This window comes from Mugil cephalus, chromosome 2 (genome assembly GCF_022458985.1).
Source record: "Mugil cephalus isolate CIBA_MC_2020 chromosome 2, CIBA_Mcephalus_1.1, whole genome shotgun sequence".
Lineage (NCBI taxonomy): Eukaryota > Metazoa > Chordata > Actinopteri > Mugiliformes > Mugilidae > Mugil > Mugil cephalus.
The window spans coordinates 28,760,443-28,781,652 of NC_061771.1; the positions used below are offsets into that span (position 1 = coordinate 28,760,443).

At 45.0% G+C, this 21,210-nt stretch overlaps 1 protein-coding gene across 1 annotated transcript; it reads right to left on the minus strand.

Moving 5' to 3' along the window:
* Positions 1–2,019: 2,019 nt before the first annotated feature.
* dla (deltaA) lies at positions 2,020–8,222 on the minus strand. Its single transcript, XM_047574874.1, has 11 exons — positions 7,588–8,222; positions 7,139–7,441; positions 6,787–6,847; positions 6,420–6,677; positions 5,300–5,360; positions 5,070–5,200; positions 4,258–4,427; positions 3,806–4,022; positions 2,935–3,715; positions 2,723–2,831; positions 2,020–2,617 (listed from the first exon to the last, which is right to left on the minus strand). Exons 1-11 carry the CDS (start codon positions 7,654–7,656, stop codon positions 2,612–2,614), a joined length of 2,166 nt encoding a protein of 721 aa, XP_047430830.1. The 5' UTR covers positions 7,657–8,222; the 3' UTR covers positions 2,020–2,611.
* Between the last annotated feature and the right edge of the window lie 12,988 nt (positions 8,223–21,210).

Genomic DNA, 21,210 nt, shown 5'->3' on the forward strand with positions numbered 1-21,210 from the left:
TCTACATGAATGAATGCCAGGTCCTAAAGTTTCCCAGGAGAACACTGAATCATCACACGATGGTTTAAATGTCATTTACTTCTCCTGTCGGTGGTCATAATGTTGTGGCAGACCGGTGTATTACAATATCCCTCCAGGGAAAATTATTTTGTTTTATTTTAGTTTTTTTTTTTGAGTGGGAGAAGCCATAAAGATTCTTACAGGAAAGGAGGATAAGAGGAAAAGATTAAATGTGAAAAATAAATAAATATAAATGATAATATAAATAAACTGGACCATTAGGGAGGTTTAGGTGTTCTGGGGCAGGTTATGGACCACATGCAGACGTGTGCTTGAATAGACAAAGTGTAAGCGCTTTAAGCACCAATGAGGAGAAAACTGCTGCGTAAATGCAAAATAAGTTCTTGTGCATGGATTAATCAATGGAAACCTTTCAGAGAGAAACATGCTAAAGTTTGACTGGTCACGACGTCTCGGTTTGTTTTCATGGTCTTTACGCAGCCTGGCTCTGCTAAATAAATAGAATAAAACCAGTAGATTCAGACGTCAAACTAATCCACTTTTTTTTTTTTTTTTTACAATTTCTTTAGCAAAATGAAAACTTAACTTTCCCATATAAACATATAAACACACACATATACATTTTCCCTCGACTGTAGCTTCTTTGCATTCGTTATTCAGCACAGCTGTCCTCTTAGGTGTTTTCTCATCTCTGCCATTTCTCAAAACCCCAACAAATGTATCAGCAGGACAATGTAAGCGCTGTCTTTTTCCTGAAGACCCATTGATAACTTCTTTTTTTTTTTTTTTTTTTTTTTCCCTTGCCCTTCTGGGCCTTTGAAGGTTTGGCTGGTCGCGGCTGAACTCTGGCCAGAAGGCATCTGTTACTCAACAACATCTGTTCCTGTTACTCTCTTTCTCCCAGCATGCCGAGGGACACGCAGGCTCTCCCAAGGGTGGCCCTTTTGTGTGGCCCATTGTCAATTCCATCATTGTCCGCTGAAGCCTGTTCACAGAAGGCTGCGGGGTTATAAACCCCTCCAGAGGCCGACTCTGCCCGGGCCCGTGATTTACAGTTATTTGTGTCCGGAGCACAATCGGCGCCTTTGTGGGGCAATTAAGAGAGATAACTGAGGGGAATTTAAAGAGGTGATTATGGGGGAGTTTGTTTTACTGTGTGGTTGCTGCGCGTTCAGATGGGACAAAAAACTTTCGGGGGGGAAAAAGCTTTAAATATGAGTGGTGAAAAAAGACGTTTCTGGTGGAAGTGTTTTCCGTTGCTCGACACTGATGTGAATTTTAGAGCCATGAATTACCTGACTTGTTCTTTAGGAGGAGAAAGAGGAGTGGTAAATCTAGCGTAGGGACATTGTTTTTTATGAATAGGCCCCCTCTCCCGTCTCCAGGGAGACACTTTCAACTTCTGGCAGTAGCCAACAGCGTCACCATAGAAAAGCCCACTATGGGGTCGCCAAGGGAAGACAACAGATGTTACTGATTAACTTTGCTCACAGACCCCTAAAGAAGTGTTTTTTTGTGTGTGTGTGTGTGTTTTTTTCTGCTTGCAGACAGGAACAAAACAAGTTGGACGAAATTAAGATTTCACGTTTAGCAATATTTATTTGGAAAAATAGTCTTGGCTAATTCCTTCATTCAAAAACGGTAAAGGAAACGGTAACATAACAATTTGTACAGTACAAATCCCTCTTTAAATAACATTTTCTTAAAAAAACAAACAAAATTTATTTTTTTAAAAAAAAAAAAGTCCCATTGACCTGAAGTGCCTTTGCAAATATCATCATAAAAGCAACTTAAATAATCATAAACATCACAAATATACAATATAAAATTAAAAAATAACACAAAAATCATTAAATTAACTTAAATTAAATCATAATTTTAAATCATAACTTTTTTCACGTTTTTTTTTTCTTTCTTTTACAAAAGGACAATCTGTATCAAAAGCAACATTTATTTATGTATTCATTTTTTTTTTTTTAATTAAGACAAAAGTTTTCATGTCCCAAACAAGAAAAGAAAAAGAAATTGAACAATACTATGTCATAAATGTTTTTTTGTTGTTTTTTGTTTTTTGTTGAGGGCTTCGGGAAGAAAACGCACTTCAGTTAAACACAGTGATCAAGAATACATACAGTCTTCACAGGTGTGGTGATGGGTGCACAGCCCATGTGAACAGCCTCGTGAAGAACAGGCCAGTATGGCCAAACATCCACCGTTTGATGCAGTTCCTGCGCTCAGCAACGGCATGTGGGCTAGAGAAGAGGCCTCGGGTGCAAATGTTGCAAAAGCAAAACTTGTTGCATCGCACGTTTTTGCCACACGGGACAATGTTCATTTATATTTCTTTAATTTTTTTTAAATTTCTTTATTTTTTTTTTTTTACCCCTGCCAGTTCTTATCCCACAGGCCGCCGCTGCCTGCGCTTAGTTTCCAGTAGAGAACCAGCTCACTCTGAATATCAGTTAAACGTCTCAGTATCAGCAGCAGTCTCAAGGCGGGACACCTCCCCCTAGGGTTAGAGCAGCATCTGAAGGAGCATAAAAACTCTCCCATAGAGCAAATGAGCAACGGGCAGCCCATTGGTGGCTCGTTACACCTGCAAACACAAGATAGGGGAAAAAAAAAAAAAAAAAAAAACATTAGCATTTGACGGCTACAGAAAACTGGTCTCCACTTAACCTGAGTAAAACGCGAAACTTACCTCAGTTGCAATTATACATTCGTCCTTCTCCTCTGACATCACAAACACAGATTTGTACTTGGTGTCCGCACATGCAGACATTTCTGGGGCTTTCTTTTCTGACGCATCGCTTTAAGAGAGAAAGATAAACACATGTTAGACTCGGACAACGTGACGGCCTCTCGTCGACGCGTTTTTTTTTTTTTTTCAGCTCGCCACTGAGAAACATTTACCATTTTAAACGTTTGCTGCGTTTCTCCTCGAACTCAAACGAGTCCAGGGATTGGCACTTGTCCTCGCAGGCCGCCTCCAGCATGGCCTCCTTGGCCGCCTGCTCGTAGTTGACCTCGTGTACGAGGTTGTAGTCTGCAGGCTGATGGCGGCTCTTGTAGCTGCTCCTCCCCGGTGAAGATCCTTCATCGGGGTCGCTGCTGCAGAGGTCCATCTTCTTGTTGATGTTCTTGACGCCCGGCGTCGGCATCACGCTGATCGCCAGGTCCCTGTCACTCCGGTGGCAGTTGTTCGTCAGGTTGTTTATTGTCTCTCCTTCGCCCGCTGCTTCTGCCTGACCGCCACGTTGGACCTTCGACCGGAAAAATCCAACCAGCACGGCGCACCCTGCCAGCAGCAGCAGCACCAGGGCCACGCCGGACCCGACGGCCATCCAGGGCACCTCCGACCCGCGGATGGCGGCGTGCTCCGGCAGCAAGAACTGACAGTTTCTGCCGCCATATCCGGGAACGCACGCGCAGACGTAGCGGTTGTTCCTCTCGTGGCAGGTGGCGCCGTTGTGGCACGGGTTGTGCTCGCAGCGGCTGATGGGGGAGCTGCAGTTGCGGCCGGTGTATCCTGGCGGGCAGGTGCAGGTGTAGCCGTTGGGGCCTTCTTGGCAGGTGCCACCGTTCTGACAAGGGTACGCCGAGCACTCGTCCCCGGTGTGGTCGCAGTTCATGCCGGTGAAGCCGTCCGGACACTGGCACAGGTAGGAGTTGACGAGGTCCACGCAGCGCGCACCTGAGAACAGAGACAAACGTTCACGTCGAAACCTCGGCTCAAACTCTCGCAGTTCTGTGGGATCGCGCGGCGCCCTCCGGTCTCTCTTACCGTTGGAGCAGGGGCCAGAGGTGCAGTGGTCGATCTTCTTCTCGCAGTTGAACCCCGCGTATCCCGTGGGGCACTGGCAGAAGTAGCCTCCGTCGGGGTTGTCAGCGCAGCGGCCGCCGTTGGAGCAAGGCCCATCAGCGCACGTCATAGCACTCAGCTCGCAGTTGTTGCCATAGAAACCGTGAGGGCAAGTGCAGGTATATGTATTTTCCAAATCCTGCGGGGAAAAAATAGAACAGGCTTGACGTCAAGATCTGTCTTACTCCTGCCTCGTGCTTAAAGAGATTCCTCTTTGCTTCTTCTTTTTTTTTTTTATTCAATTTCATCTCTCCGAGCGATTCACTTGTTTGACCAGGAAGCATTTCTGGTTTGATGTGTAATAAAGGACGAGTTCAGAACTGAGCCCCGGATAACAGGACGCCTATAAATCCAGAGGACCAAACAACACTTACAGTGCAGCTTCCTCCGTTGCGGCAGGGGTTTCCAGCACATTCATTGACCTGGATCTCACAGCTGGCCCCAGTGAAGCCGGGCTTGCAGGAACAGGTGTAGCTGCCCTGGCCAGTGTTGCTACAAGTGGCTCCATTCATGCAGGGCTTGTGGTGAGTGCAGTAGTTGAGATCTGGAAAGACACAGCAGCACATGTGGATTAGCCACAGCACAACACATGGCAGGATGACAGCAGCAGCGACAGAATGTCTTTTTGTCCACTGGCACTTTTTTTTTTTTTGTTCCCTGGCCTCCTGTTTCTTTTCTTCCTTCATTTCGAAACAACGGCTGCTGTTGTTGTCTCTCGGCCGTGGCGCAGATGCTTCACTTTTGCCGTCTTGACGTTTTACTTTCATCTCCCATCTAAGTCTTTTGACTGTTATACTTTAAAGTGATGTAATATGCGACACGTAAAGATAAAGACCCTGTGTCCAACTTTAGCCAGGTTCTGGTAAGTGTCAAATGACTCACATTGTGCTGTTGACATGTCAAAGGATACCTAGCTACCTAGGCCAAGTATTGTATATTTTTATAAATCCAGGCTACATATAATCATTGTTTCAAGTGTTTTTGAAAGACATGGGTTCAGATTGCAGCTTCTTCTTCTGCTGTTGAAACAACACCTGTAACCTAGACGCCTAAGAAACCCTTTTCGACCACTCTGAGCCCACCCTTAACCTACATACCTGCCGCGTAAATGCTCTGATTCCTGTCCCGTCGGTCTTTCCTCACCCCTCATCCCTCCCCCAAAGCTCTCATCAGGCTTTATCCTCACCTTGGTTGCAGAAGAGTCCCCCCCAGCCCTCCTGACAGTTGCACTGCCAGGGCTGCTGGCAGGTCCCGTGCAGGCAGCCAGGGTAACGGATGCACTCGTCACAGTAGCGGCCCTTGAATCCCACTCTGCACCTGTTGTTGTCCAATTAGGAGGAAACACCGGTCAGTCCACTCGCATTACCTCGCGCGTCCCACTAAGTAATTAATGAGCGGCGCGTGGAGAAAACTCACTTGCACTCTCCGGGTTTCTCGCAGAAGCCGTGCTCCTCGTCGCATCCCGGCAGACAGATCGCTGTGCGGGAAGAGAAGGGAAAATGTGCACTTTTTTAGACAGGTTGACGCGTGTAAAAAGGAAACTCAGGTTCTTTGTGTAATTTTGCTTTTGAAGATTAAAAAAAAAAAAAAAAAATCCATCACCTAAATCCCAACAAAGTCATTACAAAGAAAGAAAGGAGTGGCTCCTGTAAACCCATTAGCTGTTACCTTAAACTCAATCTCCTTATCACCATGGAAGAATTTTCTGCTTAACATAGTGCAGAGACAAAGGAGGGAGTGTGTGAATGTGTGTGTGAGCCCCAGAGTACATACACACTCAAACATAGACCCCCTCAACCCACCCCGCCACCCTCTTTTTTTTTTTTTCTTCTTCGCTGCGGGTCAAAACTCTTTTATTCATTCTGTGTGCGCACACACAACCGCACACACTCCCCTTAATGTCTCGGATTGGGGCAGATAAGAGTGGACAGCTGGCGAGTGTGTTGCCAGTGCGCGACAGCTGCTCCATTGTCTCCTCTCTGCCGGCAGCTGCCCACTTCAAACAATACCTCCCCCTCCTCAGCCAATCACCGGCCGGCCCACTCCGAGAGTAACGAATCGGAAGGTAGCATGTAAATTTATGGCACGCGTGAGATTATTCCCAAAAACTTTCCTTAGAATAAATCAAGTGGTCGTGTGTGTGTGTGTGTGTGTGTGTGTGTGTGTGTGTGTGTGTGTGTGTGTGTGTGTGTGTGTGTGTGTGAGAGGAGAAGGAGGAGGAGGGGCTGCGCGTGGTGTTTACGCACAAGTTTCCTTCTAACGGCACTCAGAGCCTCTGACTACAAACCCAAATTAACTTTTTAATCTTTAATTTTACTGCGATTTAAACAAATAACACTCTTACATCATGTTTCTCTCAAAGTTTTAAGCATTTTCTTTAGATATTTAAAGACAGTTTTTATTGTTTGTGCCGCAGCTTATGTTATTTTAGTAAACATTTGTTATTGTTGTTCCTTAAAGTTTCCAACGTTTCCCCCTCCACAAAAAAAAAAAAAAAAAAAAAAAAAAAAACAGTAGCAAACTTTTTGTAACTCACGTTCAGTGCAGTACTGTCCCTTCCACCCGGAGTCGCACACAATCTCCCCGCGTTCTCCACAGGTGAAGTGGCCGAAGGCGTCGTCTCTCGGCCGGCAGAACACCGAGCAGCCGTCCCCGTAGTAGTGCTCGTCGCACACGAAACGATACGAGTACTTGAGCTCGGTTCTTCCTCCCGTGTGCAGATCCTGGGACCATTCCTCTCCTACCGTCAGATGCCTCTGTGTGGTCATGGTGCTGATGACCCGGTCTGGGTTTTCTAGAAAAAAGTGTGCACAGAAGGTTGAGGTTGGTTCGTGGAGAAGGTGCGTAAATGTGATTTATTTCTTTTCCCCCTCACTAAACTAAGGAGGTTTTTTTGTGCCTACCTGTGGAGAGGTCGTCTTTGGAATCGGTGTGTAATGCTTCAATGATCAGCGAGAAGGTCCCCTGAGAACACAAATGGCTTCATGAGACAGGTGGCCAGCGGAGATGTGGCGATAACATCAAGTAAAGGCCCGAGGCGATTGTGCCGTACACTCCCTGCGCTGAATGCAAACTACCTAAACCTGATCCGGTGAAATTAAATCCCTGTAAACTTTCTGCGCTCTCGGCCTTTTAAGCTGTGGTCAGAAAGCTCACGGCTGCGCGTCTTTTACGCACGGATTGGCCAGAAATGGCGCCATTTCGCAGCCGTGTGTCCCACTGTGGTAAACATTTGCAGTGAGTGGTTGTATTTACCGGCCACGTGAAGCCGAAGTTAATCCTGATGGGGTTGCTGAACAAATTCTCCGGGATGACATCGGGGACCTGGAATGAGTTTGAGCCGAGGACAGGCGTCACAGCGCCACCGTAGGTGCACGGAGGCTCTGGGGAGGCGTTGGGCTGGTAGTGCTTGAGACAGATCCTGAAGAAGGTTTTACATTCGCACTGCTGCTGGAAAGACGAAGCCAGTCCTCCTTTGCAGCAGTTCCTGTTGCCCTGTACTCCCTTCTTGTTAAGAAACTCCTGCAACTTCAGCTCAAAAACTCCCGAACACAACCCCTGCGGAGGAAAGCAGCTTCGTATCATTAACTATACACACACACTACCGCTCGTCCGTGGCTGTGAGTTGCGGTGGGAGGAGATGGAGAGGGGAGGGGGGGAGTGATGTTTCATTGTTTGGAAGAAATATAGATTTAGGAGCTTACCTGGCACAGCAACATGGACATTACGGCAAGAGCCAACAGGATGACGCGCCCCATATTAAATAAATACATAATAATAAATAAATAAATAAAGTAAAAAGTCTCGGGGCTTGGCTTGTCCTCAGGATGCCTCCGGTTCAGTTCCTCTGGGGAAGATGCATTGAGCACGCGTCTGTCGCCTCACGGGGTTTTCTCATCAACTGCTGCGGCTGTCAGCCACGCCGCTTTCATTCATGTCCCGAGGAACAGCAGCAAAAAAACAAAAAGGAAAAAAGGGAAAAAAAAATCCCAAAGTAAATCCCAAACTTTAAAAACAAAAGTCGCAAAACACGATGCGTGAGAAGTAGAGAAGTCCTCCGGTTCCGTTATAAAGCGTTAATCCAGTGCGTAAAGAGGAAAAGAAAATGGTGAGTTCCTTGATGTTACAGCAAAAGAGTGACAATTTTTAGGAAGTAGGATACTTTTTTTTTTTGTGCGTGTGTGAAGGTCTTGGTCTAACCCAAGGACGGATTTGTCACTGGTCCAACATGCTTCCTTCTACCTCCCAATGTCTTTCCTCACTGTGAACTGTGCGTCTGTCTCCAGCCAAGGCCGCCTGCAGCCTGTTATATACGGCCTGACACATGCTATGGTAATAACATGCAAATGGGGGCCCCCTCCTCCTCCTCGTCGTCCTCCTCCTCCTCCTACCCGTCTTCACCTCCCAATCTGGCCCGGCTCTCCACAATGGGATCCCATGCAAGTACCCCAACAGCCTCCCTATTCCTCCAGCACATATATCTGAGCTCAAAATGGGGTGAAAGTGTTTTGGCCGAATAAGAAGTGAAACTTTAAGGGACAGTTGTGTGACTCCTCCGGGCGGACTAACGGGACGTGCTGTGGCTGCCGCTGAATTAACTCGTTCGTGGCCACTGAAGGGAGCATTGTTTATAGAACATATCATTAATTTCTTTCTTTTTCTTTTTTCTTTTTTTTTTTTAAACTTAATGTGAGTGTTTAACATAAAACAAAGTCGACTGACTTATAATAGAAATATTTCTTAAAAAAAAAAAAAATCCCAGTTGCTAGATTTCCTCCTGGCATGTTACTGGGCGAATTGATCCATCCAGCTGTTGCCTCACTTGACAAACTTCTTTGTTTTGGGGCGTTTTGGGTGAAGTGCCAAAAAAAAAGTGTGTGAAGTTGATTCAGAAAGAGAGAAAAAGTGTTTCCTGGTGAAACCCTGACTCAGTTAATTGTTTATCAGCCCTCCTCTTCCTCCTCCTCCTTCTCCATTTTCTCTTCCTCTTTTTTTCTCCTCAGTGTACACAACCTCCAATTTTTTGGTATTTCTGCCTGTGGGAAGAATTTGACGCTTTGAATCGACTCAAAAGACCAAAAGAAAACATTCCTTGGCAGAGCTGCGTGATGAGGTAAACGACTCGAGGGGCTGGACTCCTGCTCTTCTATTTTCCTCTCCCCTTCTTCTCATTATTCTTCGGGCTAAGATTAAAAAAAAAAAGAAAAAAAAGGCGTGTTTCAATGTATAGGTGTGTGTGTGCGCGCGTGGAGTCGCTCCCGTGGCCAACATGAGGAGGAACTTTTGTTATTGTGTGTGGGGAAGGAATAAGTTTGCTCTCTCTCTCTCTCTGTATCCCCCCCTCTCTCAGCTGTATGGTAATTCGGCCAGCACCTGCTCTCCCCTCAATAACAGCGAGCGCGCGCCTCCCTTAGCTGGGCGCGCGCCCACACATCATGGACACAATACTTTCCCTCCACACGCGCACACACACACAACCACACTTTTCATTTCACATCAAACAAACTTTATTGGTCAAATATTGCATACATTTCCCCCTTTTCTCTTCCTCTTATTTAAATATTGACCAAAATCTGTGCAGAAAAAAAGCCATTATTTAAAATGTGGTTGCATGTGCATGTGCGCGCACGCACTGATCAGGAAAATGCGTGTATGTGTGTGTGTGGGTGGGTGGGGGCTGCTACTTAATTAGGTTCTTCATTGGATGTTTTTTTCTGCTGTATAACGGGGTATTTTGCTCACCGTGCGTAGCTTACATTGCGTCACTGTGTTCAGATATGCACGTCACGGATGGTGTGTACATGCGTGTTTTTCTTCCTTTTTTTCTTCTTCTTGCGCCTCTGTTACCTGCTGCCGCCGCGCGTAACACGCACCACACCCCACCCACCCACCAATTAAAGGAAGAAGAAGAAGTATCACGCTTTCTCCTTTTCACCCAGATTACCTTCACTTCTTACGTCACATCTCGGGGTTTGTGTGCCCCTAGTTACTGATTACCTCCAATCAATGGCAGCAACAACCAAACAAAGTCGCCCCCCACACACACATTAATAAACCTGTCCATCTCCTCTCATTTTTCAAACCAAACCCTGGATGAACCGTGACCATCGCAATTAACCCCCCCGATTCTTCTCCCCCGGAGAAAGGAGGGATCTCCTCGGTGTTTGAGGGAGTCTGCTCGGGATGTTTTACAACTTCTGTAAATGTTGATCGAGTCTCAGCTTGGTGCCACATTTGAGTGTTTTGACTCGCGGTTGTCAGAAGGTAAAATCGCGAAGACGTCCCCCCTCCGCTGAGATCCCAGGTTGTGTATTTTGGTGCCATGGTTGAAACTTCACTTGAATGGACCAGAAACCCAGTAAATTGACCTACAAACAATGTGCACTGCACCAAACTGGACTGAAAATGCCTCCTCCCCATTAACCAATCCAAATTATTTTATGCGTTATCTGCGCACTTGACCACTGAAAAAGAAAACTAACTGACTAAAACCAGAACTGAGACACTGTTGTCGCTAGTTTCTGGCCCTAGTTTCTGTCCTCTCCCTTTTGGCCAGAGTGCTCCTGGCTGAGCCCTGGCTGTTTAACTAAAGTGCTACTGTAGGGGGCTGCTGTAGTTTAACTCCTGCCCACCAGTAGCTGCGTCAAACAAAAAAAAAAAGAAAAAAAAAAAGAAGGGTGACTCGGGGTCTGACTATTCATCCATTCTCTGCGCTTTAATTTCCATTGATTGTGAATGCAGGGAGGAGGGGGTCTTCAGTGAAGGACCACGACACGCCTTCAGACGCGGAGAGACCCTTACAAGCCATCTGCCACTAACTACCCCTCCCCTACAAGTCCAGAAAACGACGTTTATTTCCCTGCTTCCCCTCCCTCCCTCCCTCCCTCCCTCCTCCGGCCCAAAGCGCACGTCTCTATGCGCTTCTGTCCACCGGGCTCCGTCTACACTCAACTGGAAGCATGTTAAAGGACCTGTAACGGTATGGGCCCTCCGGGGCCATATGGCGAGGGGGAAGCCAGGAGATTTTTTTTTTTCTTTTGGTCCCAGAAGAGGAGACGGCACATGGTCACTCGTGGGAACGTAAACACGGCGCGCATCACACGATATCGATCATAAGAAGCCGTGATTAGGGGAAGGGGAGGAGGGAGGGGAGTGATGATCAATCGATTTCTTTTCCACACAGATACACAGAGCTGAAAAATATTGTTGCATCTTCACCCCGAGTGAAAACTTTCTCCTCCTCCTCCTCCTCTGGCGCAGAGCGCTAAGATTGTCCCGTAACGGACCATGGTTGGTGGTTCAGATCCCTGAATGATGCTGAAGTACAGAACCAACGCTGCCATGGTTGGATGGATCTGGGAGGAGGGGGCAGGAGGGGAGGAAGTGGGTGTCTTTCAGAGGCCACCCCGTGCTTAAAATGTTTGGTGGAGCTGAAAGCCTGAACGAAATGGAAGGTTTTGAATCAGCAAGTTCACGAGAGATGCTTTTACGCGCGCCTCCCCAAAGCCCCCAGATATACCCACGGATAAAAGCGGGCTTTAAGCGTGATGAAAAATAACTATAGTATCAAACACAGAAGTGAAATTAGTCTGGGAGGCTCAATACTGAGTTATGGATGCTTTATCTCACAACTCAAGTCTGAAATGAAGTGTTACTTGAATGTAGTCGGACTTCTTCATTATTTTGGGAACACGTGATTTAGTACTGGACCCGGACTATCTTCTTGTTGGGGGGAATTGTCCTGTTCTACCTGCTGAAAGGCAGAGATCAACAGGCCCCTTTGTGTCCAGATCAGATTACTGTGGCCAGCTGCTGGCAGTGGGGGCCACTAGGCCAGATCCGCGTTTCCCCAGGGCTCTTCGGGGTTCCGAGGTTCCCCCACGGCTTCCCACGGCTCTCCGAGGCTCCCGGTCCGGGCTGCTGCCTCATTTGCATACGTTGCTGTTACTGGAGACGTGCTGAGCTTAAGTTTATGGGAAGAGTGCCGCAGTAATTACGCTGGGGGCCCAGAGACGCGCCTGCGAGCGAGGAGTGTGTGTGTTGTAAGTGTGTGTGAGGAGGGGGTGGTGTGGGCGTGCGTGTGTGTGCGTATGTGCTGAGGGTCTGGGGACTTAAGGGGGAGGTAAAGAGGGAGCTGTACGTGGTCAGTCGCGTGCCAATGTTTATGAAAACACATCTGCCGCGAACTCCGGCGTGACGCATCCCTACACGCGGGTCCTTGTGAATAAAATCGATCCCTCAACAACTGATACTATGAGCGACACGTTTACCCACAACACACACGCATCTTGATGTTGACAGCGATCAGCCACGAGGAGCCAAAGATTATGAGCTCAAACAAACAGACAACCCAATGAAACGGTTGGTTATTATAGGAAGAGTACTGCAGCGGTTACAGAAATAATAAAAAAAATAAATAAAAAAATCGAAAGGCGTGTCCAGATATATCAGTTTCTTGGTGCAGAAGATACACAAAATTAATAGACACTAAAAATATGGGTATTAATAAAAAAATTATATATATATATTAAATTTGCCAGGCTTTGCATGTACAGGGCTACAAATATAGCAAAGACACATATTTGTTTCCAGCAGGAATTGGAAGTAAATGTCACTGAAAGAGAAAAGAGATTAGGAGTGGGAGGAAACTTGGGAGAAATGGGGTTTTAGTGGAAAGTAAAGATGCGATGACTCGCAATAAGTCTTTTACAGCGCTGTGAGGAATTGTGGCCCACTCATCTTAAAAAAAAGAAAAAAAAAAGGGAAAAAAAGAGCCACATGGGAGGGGACCTTGACTAGGCCACTCCAAAGCCTTCAAGATTTTTTATTTATTTTTATTTTTATTATTGGTAGACAGCACAATTCATGGTCCCATTTATCACAGTAAGTCTTCCAGGTCCTGAAGCAGCAAAACATCCCCAGACCATCACATTACCACCACCAGAATTTACTGTTGTATTCTTCCACAGAGTTTTTTCTCATAAGTCTTCGGGATCATCAAGATGTTTTCTGGTAAAACTGAGACAAGCCTTTATGTTCTTGTTGCTCAGCAGTGATTTTGATCTTTTTTGCCCCGTCTCCTTCTGATGGTGGAGTCATGAACACTGACCTTAACTGAGGTAAGTGAGAACCTGCAGCTCTTTGCCTGTTGTTGTGGGGTCTTTTGTGACCTCTTGGATGAGTCATCTTTGAGCTTTTGGGGTAATTTTGGTCAGCCGGCCATGGACCACTGTTCAATGTTTTCACCATTTGTGACAAATGGCTCTCACTGTGGTTTGCCGGAGTCCCAAAGCTTTAAAAATGGCTTTATCACCTTTTTCCAGAATGATAGATCTCGATTACTTTCTTTCTCATTTGTCTGTGAAGGTTCTCAGTCATCCAGGTCATGGTAATCTAAAATGCATTGAATAGTCCAGCTGCCCTTATTCAACACCTTTTGGATTCTTTCTCATTTGTTCCTGAATTTCTTTGGATCTCGGCACGACGTCTAGTTTTTGAGGATCTTTTTGTCTACTTCACTTTGTCAGGCAGGTCCCATTGAAGTGATTTTTTGACTGAGAACAGGTGTGGCCGTAATCAGGCCTGGGTGTGGCCAGAGAAATTGGACTCAGTTGTGGTATGTTTTAACAGGAGGGACACTCACTTTTTCAGATTTTGTTTCCCCTTAATGATAAAAAAACCGACCCTTCATTTAAAAATGCGTTTTGTATTTAGTTGTGTCATCTCAGTTTTATATGTTTGATGATCTGAAACACTGACAAACAACAAACATGGGGGAAAAAAAAGAGAAATCAGGAATGGGGCCAACATTTTTCACATCACTGTAGCGCGCACAAAAAACAGTGTTGTTTGTGGTTCTGAAACAGCAATAGAAACTTTTTATTCAAGAGAACAGCTGTTAAAATATTCTACTGTGTCCCACATGGGGTTTATTTGCATTCAGGGCACAACATTTATATATGATCTGAAGAGTGCGATGAGGACGCATGTGGAGACGCATGTTAATGTCAGGTGTGAACACCGGTACTTTAAGCTGGCCACTTGAGATCCGATTGCCCAATTTGGAGGTTAATGAAAGATCTGAACTGGGCCTGTGTGATCTTTGATGTACCTCAATCTCCTCCCTCTGTACCTTAAGCCTGTCACTTGTGATCAGATCACGCAGGATGTGCAGAGGGCAGTAGCTGTGACATTAGCTTTCAGATCAAACTATAAAACAGCCTCAGAGTTTGCAGAGTGACTCAAGCTTTGTTCTGCTTTCATTTATTCATTTTTTTTTTCTGATGGCATTTACAGACCTGGTGCTGGTGGCTGGAAATATTTCTACTGTCCAAGATTACAACCACAATCATAAAGTAATAAGATAGAGGCGAGGATGAGTATACTAAGTTTAGTTTGATAGGTGATCTTAATAAGCCACAAATCAAATACAATAAAACCAGCAACACACGTGCAGACACGACATTATAGATAGACAGACAAAAATATACTGATATCTATGTTTATATGACTATTTATACTCAGTTTTCTAAGTTTGCAAAAATTAAACTTAAAGTAGTGATCTTCAATACCTCAGTTTTCCTTTCTGATCCGATACTGAGTAAAATTCAGGCTGGTTTCGGTGATACCATGTAAATACAGTCTAATGTGTCTGGTAAAACTAATAAAGTGGTGTATTTCAAATCATAACTTCATGAAGAATACAGGACATCAGAGTAATTTATCTGTTTATTTTAAACTCTGAAGTATATTGAGGTAGTGGCCTCATTTACTATGGTTGAGCTAATACAACAACAGAAAAACTAACCGACACACAAAAAGACAAAAATATGTTGATATCTATGTATATATGTCTAATTAAACTCAGTTTTCTAAGTCTGACTGAAAGTAGTGATGTTCAATTTCCTTTCTGATCCGATACGGAATAAAATTCAGGCTGGTATCGGCGATACCGATCCGATATCAATATTAATGTGTCTGGTAAACCTAAAAAAGTGGTGTATTTCAAATCATAACTTCATGAAGAATAAAAGACATCAGAGTAATTTATTTATTTTAAACTCTGAAGTATATTGAGGTAGTGGCCTTATTTACTATATAGCCGAGCTGATACAACAACAATAGAACCAAACAGAGGACACAATCATACTAAATATGTGAAAGTTGTGTTGCCACAACTCAACAGTTTATTTACTTTCCACTGAGTTCCTACATTACCTCCAATGACTGAAGTATCGAAAGTATCGATATTTTGATTTGAGAATGGATTTTAGAGTCTAAAGAGTTGGTATCATCAGTAACTTAAAGTAATCCACTGACTGGACTTTGAGGAGGTGTGATGCTGCCATTTATGCATTTTTAAATTAGAACTATTGCTATACATTTGAAACAAGGCTCTACAACGTCAGTTTTGGCACCACAGTCGTAAATTTTGGAGCCTGTTCCTCCATAGGAATTAATTTCAAAGTGTCTGTTTTTGGCAGATCAACTTTTAATGTCCTCCTCTCTGAGCAGCATTAAGTGAGGGCATTGTTTTAAAATGCCAACGCCAACCTTAGCACATCTTTTCATTATATCCTAAAATAAATTCTAAACCTTTTGAACGAACAAGACGTCAGTTGAATATGTCTGACGTTTAGTTGAACTTTAAAACCTGCCATTAAGTGCGGTTTACGCCTCTGAGGGACGTAGACGGTGGTGTGAGTCATTTATACTTGTGCGCTCGTCAGTCTGGTTCGCTCTGTAACGACACCACCTAAACACTAGTCACGGCTGTGTCTTTTGTGCCTGTCGGCTTAATTTGTGTTTGTGCTTTCTGCTTCCCTTTCCTCAACAACGGCGGCAGAAACTTTTGCTGAAAGTGTTCCAGAGACCTCCGACCCTCATCAGTTAACGTTTCCCCTGTGTGCTCCATCTTTATTGATAGAAAACAATCAATTTGAAAACTGTGGCGATGGAGAAGCGGAAACACGCTGCGACCAAGAGGACCAATCAGAGCCCTGGCTGAGGCGTAGTTAGTCTTATTAGCATCGGTCTTCATCATATGTCATGTGACACTCTTCACAACTGGAGCAGGTGGATTTTGGGTTCTTGGTCACCTCCTTCACTAAGGATGTACTGGACACTCAACTCAAGAGTCACTGTGATTTCAAACTTCCTCTATTTTGCATTTATCAAATGAATCTTTCTTCTGAGAACTTCGATGTGTAATGAAGACGAGTTATTATCAAACGTCTGTGCCTCTGAACCTCCTCAGTTAACCTTTCCTCGATGCGTTCCGTCTTTATTGGTCCAAAACAACAAATTTGAAAATTGCAGAGATGGAGAAGCAGCTGGAAATGCTAAAGCAGGACATATGCTACTACCTTGCGGACCAATCAAAGCTCTCGGGGTCTGCGTTGCCATGGTACACATCAGGATGAGAAATCTAACAATTCATTCATTATAACTTGAGTGGAAAGGCAGGAGGAACATTTTAAAGTTTTACTGTCTTGAAAGGTTTTAAAGTGCAGATGTTGGAGTATTAGTAGTAGTAGTAATAGTAGTAGTAGCTGGAGTCAGCCTTACAAACATCTGTGATGTTGCCCTGACGTTGAGTGGGGCCAGTTATCATTCAGTCACCATCTATGAAGCGTGGCATAAATTAATCACCGTAATTAGTCGTTGACACGCTGAGGAGCGGCTCATGAATGACGACGTGAACAACTGGTGACATAACAAAATCATTAAATGACTCATTTCTAGATTTTTATTTCATTCACCTCATCCCAGTGACGCCTGTGGAGGCTACACCAGACCCAGAAAATCATATCTTAATTAATCTGGTTCTGTAAATAGGGGAAAAACTGTTCTTCCGAAGCCTAAACTAAAATGTGATTTCTTTAGCTGGCGACGGCGCAGCGCACATGTTCTTTCTTTTAGCTGTTTCCATCCACTTTGGCGCAATCAGCGGCCTGAATGATGGGAGAGTAAATGGAGGAAGTCCCCCCCCCCAACCCATCCCGTCCTGTCCCTTACTCTCCCTCTCTATCTCCACCACCATGAGCATCTGCCCAGAAATGAACAGATGTAGGCACCTGCGTCGTGGGCCCACATATGCGCACATGCCCCCCACCACCACCACCACCACCACCACCACTCACCACCCCCTCCTCCCCAAAACCCCCTTTCAACCTTCTATGGGACCCGGGGCCGACCACAATGGGGAGAGATCAGGGATGCAGTAACCAAATACTGCCTATCCCCCCAGGACACTCGCTCTGTTAGAGGCATTGTCACCAGTTATATCAAGTGGCTGCACCGAACAATCTGCTGTATGACTGCTCATTTGAGACATAACATAATTCAGTGGGACAGAGGACAGGGGGAGGGAGGGAGGGTGGAGAGCTGGGAGGCGTACAGAGGTGGCTGCCTGGATAATTTCTATGGATATGAAGTGGTGTTCTTCTTTTTTTTGTTGTTTTTTTTTTTAAATAAGTGAGCTCAGGTTCTCTTGCAGTTGGGGTTCGGCTGAATTGAATCCAGTGATAAGTGGCTTTTTCTTTTTTCTTTTCTCTCTTTTTTTTTTTTAGGGTGTCGGGGGTGGCAGGTGCTAGCTGGGGTTTGAGGATGAAAGAGGCGCTTGTTGGAGCAGGGTGGGTACAAGACCAGGTTACACATAAAAAGGGCTGTTTTTGTTCGGGAGAGGAGGTCCGACAGCCCACCGGTAGAGCAGCGGTGGATAATGGCGCCATAATAGCCCCGTGCCCCTATCTCTCAGCTGCCGCTGGACGACAGAGGATCCACACGCACCTGTTGTCGTCCCCTCTATTGTGTCCGGCAAGCGTTAGCGTGCTACACCTCAGGAATGCTCCCCATCCAGAGGCCTGCCCTGCTCCTCCCAGGAGAGAGCTTAGCCACGGTGGGACGAGAGGGAGGGTGTCAGGAGTGTGTGTGTGTGTGTGCGTGGAGGAGCTGGGGAGGGGGCAACGAGAACCAGCGGGGAAGCTTTAGAGGACAAGGCATGGGGAGGGGCAGGAGGGGAGGTGGAGGTGGGAGGTAAAGAGAGGGCGGCGGGTGCGTTCCTCCAAAGCCAGTGTCCTCTCTCCTCCTCTTCAGGGGCCTGTCCAGAGAGCCCTGTCCTAAATCACTGGCCCCAGGGGGAAGGCTCTCCATTGTGAAGAGATGGCCCCTGCAAGCTGGGCCGCCAGCTGCCACTGCTGCAGCGTCATGCCCTCCCCACCCCACCCCACCCCTCCACACACACACACACACACACACACACTCCCCTACTCTCCCTCAACACACACACACACACACCTCCTGCCTGCATCCCCTCCACCTTCAGCACCATGACAGTGCTCCCTACGGCCACGGGCCAGCAGAGAGCATTAAAAAGAATTAGAAGGAGGCTCTTGAGAAAGGCCACAGCAGAGCAACATGTTTTTTGGCCAAACATTAATGGTGACAAACTCTGAGCCGGGTTACAGTGCACGACACGGTAACCTGGACAGATCTGAGTCCGGGGCCACCCCCTCCACCCCCCTCCCCTCCACGCCACCCCAAGAGGGATCCAGAGGGACAATGACGGACAGAGAGAAAGAGATCATCATTTTTGTGTGATAATGCAAAAGTGAGCAGCAGATTGTAGATTGATTCAAAAGAAAAAAGAAAAAAACAAAACAGGAGAATGAAGACTTTCAAGTAAAGGGTCAAATCGGAACAAAAAGTGTTTCCTCACATTGATGCCACAGGGAAATCTATTTGTTATCTGTTTTCCAGAGAACCGTATTCGGTTCTTAAAGGAACCTTTTTGAAATTATTTTTCCTAAAGAACCTTATACAGCTAGAAAAGATTCTCAGACATCAGAAGGATCTCCAGAGCACTTGTATTGGGTCCTTTTACTTCAAATATGTACAATCCCACGTCCAGCTTCTTCCAAGTCATAAGAGAATCTAATTCACACATTCAAACGTTGGGCTCAAATCCTCAGGTTTTATCTTTCAACACACAGATAGTGGTAATAGAGACCAAAGAAATAAAGACCAAGGACTCATATCAAGGTTTTTCATTACAACTGGGACTCCTGTTTTCAGGGAGGTTTATGTATGAAACTAATTCTTAAGTCCATATACTGCCGTGGTACTCAGACCTGGGGTCAGCCGAAGGGTGTGTGCGTAATTACTGAATCTAACGTCTCACAGTTCACAAAAACGAGGTAATTCGTTCCAAGGATATCTCTTTAAACTTCCAGAGCAAGGGTTTAAAACAATTTCTTAAGCTTTAAGAAATGCTCTCAGAAGAAAGATTTATTCAATAATTGCAAAACCAAAATCACTGGGACTCTTTGTAGAGTTGAGTGTCAAGTACGTCCTTTGTGAAGGAGATCAACAAGGAAACCAAACTCCAACAGCTTCAGATGTGAAGAGTTTAAGTATTCCATCAGAACGGCCTTTTTGGTCGAACCCTCCTCTCTGGCTTCAAGCAGATGGGTCCACCTATGAGAGCTGTGTTCTGCTCAAGTTTGTCTTTGTGCTTGCTTTAGTAACCCCTTATGAATATAATTCATAATAATTCATAAGTCTTTAGTATTTCCTCCTGCTTCTTCATCATCATCATCAGTTTTTGAATTGATTGTTTTGGATCAATAAAGATGGAACACACAAAGGAAATGTTAACTGAGGAGGGTCAAAGGTACAAACATTTGTGCGACTCGTCTTCTGTGAACTGTCAGCAAAAGTTTCTGTCGTCGTTGTTGGGAAAGTGAAACAGGAAGTACAAACAAAAATGAACCCAACTGGCAAAAAAGACACAGCGCCGACTAGCGTTTTTACAGCCGGACTGATGAACTCACAAGTATCCACCTTTTTCCCGAATTCTGAACGTTACCCGTGAGAGGTTTGCTCTTCCGGTAGCGCTACGTTCCCATGGTTTCAGTAGCTGTCAACATCGTGGTAAACGTCGGCTTTTGACTGTGGATGATGTGGATGATACGAATGTTTTAAAAAGTCGTGAAGCTATGACGGACGTTAGCTACATTGACATCGTAGAGTACAATGTTTGGCTCTGAGATGTAGTGGACCAGAAGCATAAAGTATAAGAAAAATGCAAAAGTAAATGTAATATAACTGTAATTTATGATGTTAACGTACATCCATTTGGGTGAATTTTACGCTTAAGTTTATCTGAGATTAAGACCTGTAACGTCAGTACAGTGAATCATTTTAAGAAGAATTCTCCGGATCGGGATGCAGTTCTGTCGGATGTTTATCGGAGAAGTGGTGCATGCACTATCTTTGGAGGATATTTTAGTTTTAAAGCCATGCTAGCTTTTGTTCCTCGTTGTTCGGCATGGAGTGCCAATTTATAGTGCTAAAAACAAACGGTTTCCGATAAACTTTTCAGTTTCTTTGACTTGGCACAACGGCACAAGTTGAACCAGAGCTCATTGTTTTAAGAGAAAAATTAAATTGGCTTTTTTTCCCCCCATTTAGTTTTTATTAGCTGTGTGACAGGACACCGGAAACCACTAGTATAGTTCTGTCACTGCACTCCCATAGGCTTCTGAAGAAACATGTGGATAAATAGCCTGCACCGGCATACGTACAAACCTTTACAGCGGAGCACGGCGGTGGCAGCATCACGCCGTGTTTCTCAGCAGCGATAAAGGGAGATTGAATGAAGCCACGCAGAGAGAAAAAACCTTTGTCGACACTAAATTCAGAACATTTATCTGAAGGTGGCAGTTCACAAAAGTTTCAAATCCGAATCTCACGCAGCCCTACAAGGTCTGTCAGGAAGGACGGAACACAGGAGGTCAAAGGCCGAGGAGGTTTTTTTTATTGTCATTTCAAACACATAAAGCAGGTGCAGTTCACAGTGAGATGTGAGCGACATGAAGACACAGGACTTAGGGGTACAATACAAGTGTGCAAGCTTATGCAAACTGGCGTAGTACAAAACACTTACTAGGCAATGCACATAAAAAAAAAAAAAAGACATCACACAGAACAGAGAGCAGCACAGACTTATAAGCAGAGTAACATGTATGAGTATGATTAGCAGCTTAACGTGTGCAAAGCTGTGGCGGCTGCAGCTTCTAGTGAAAGAAATATCTTTAATACTTAAGAGTCCGGAGTAGTGCAGTGTAAATAGATCACAGAGGTACTGTGGAGCGAAGCTGTTTGAGGTTTAAAAGGCATTTTTGTTGCCAGTATTTTGTAATAAACATCCAATGCTAACATATATATATATATATATATGTATATATGTATATATTTCAAACACACATATATATATATATATATATATATATATATATATATATATATATTCCTATATTATAGGA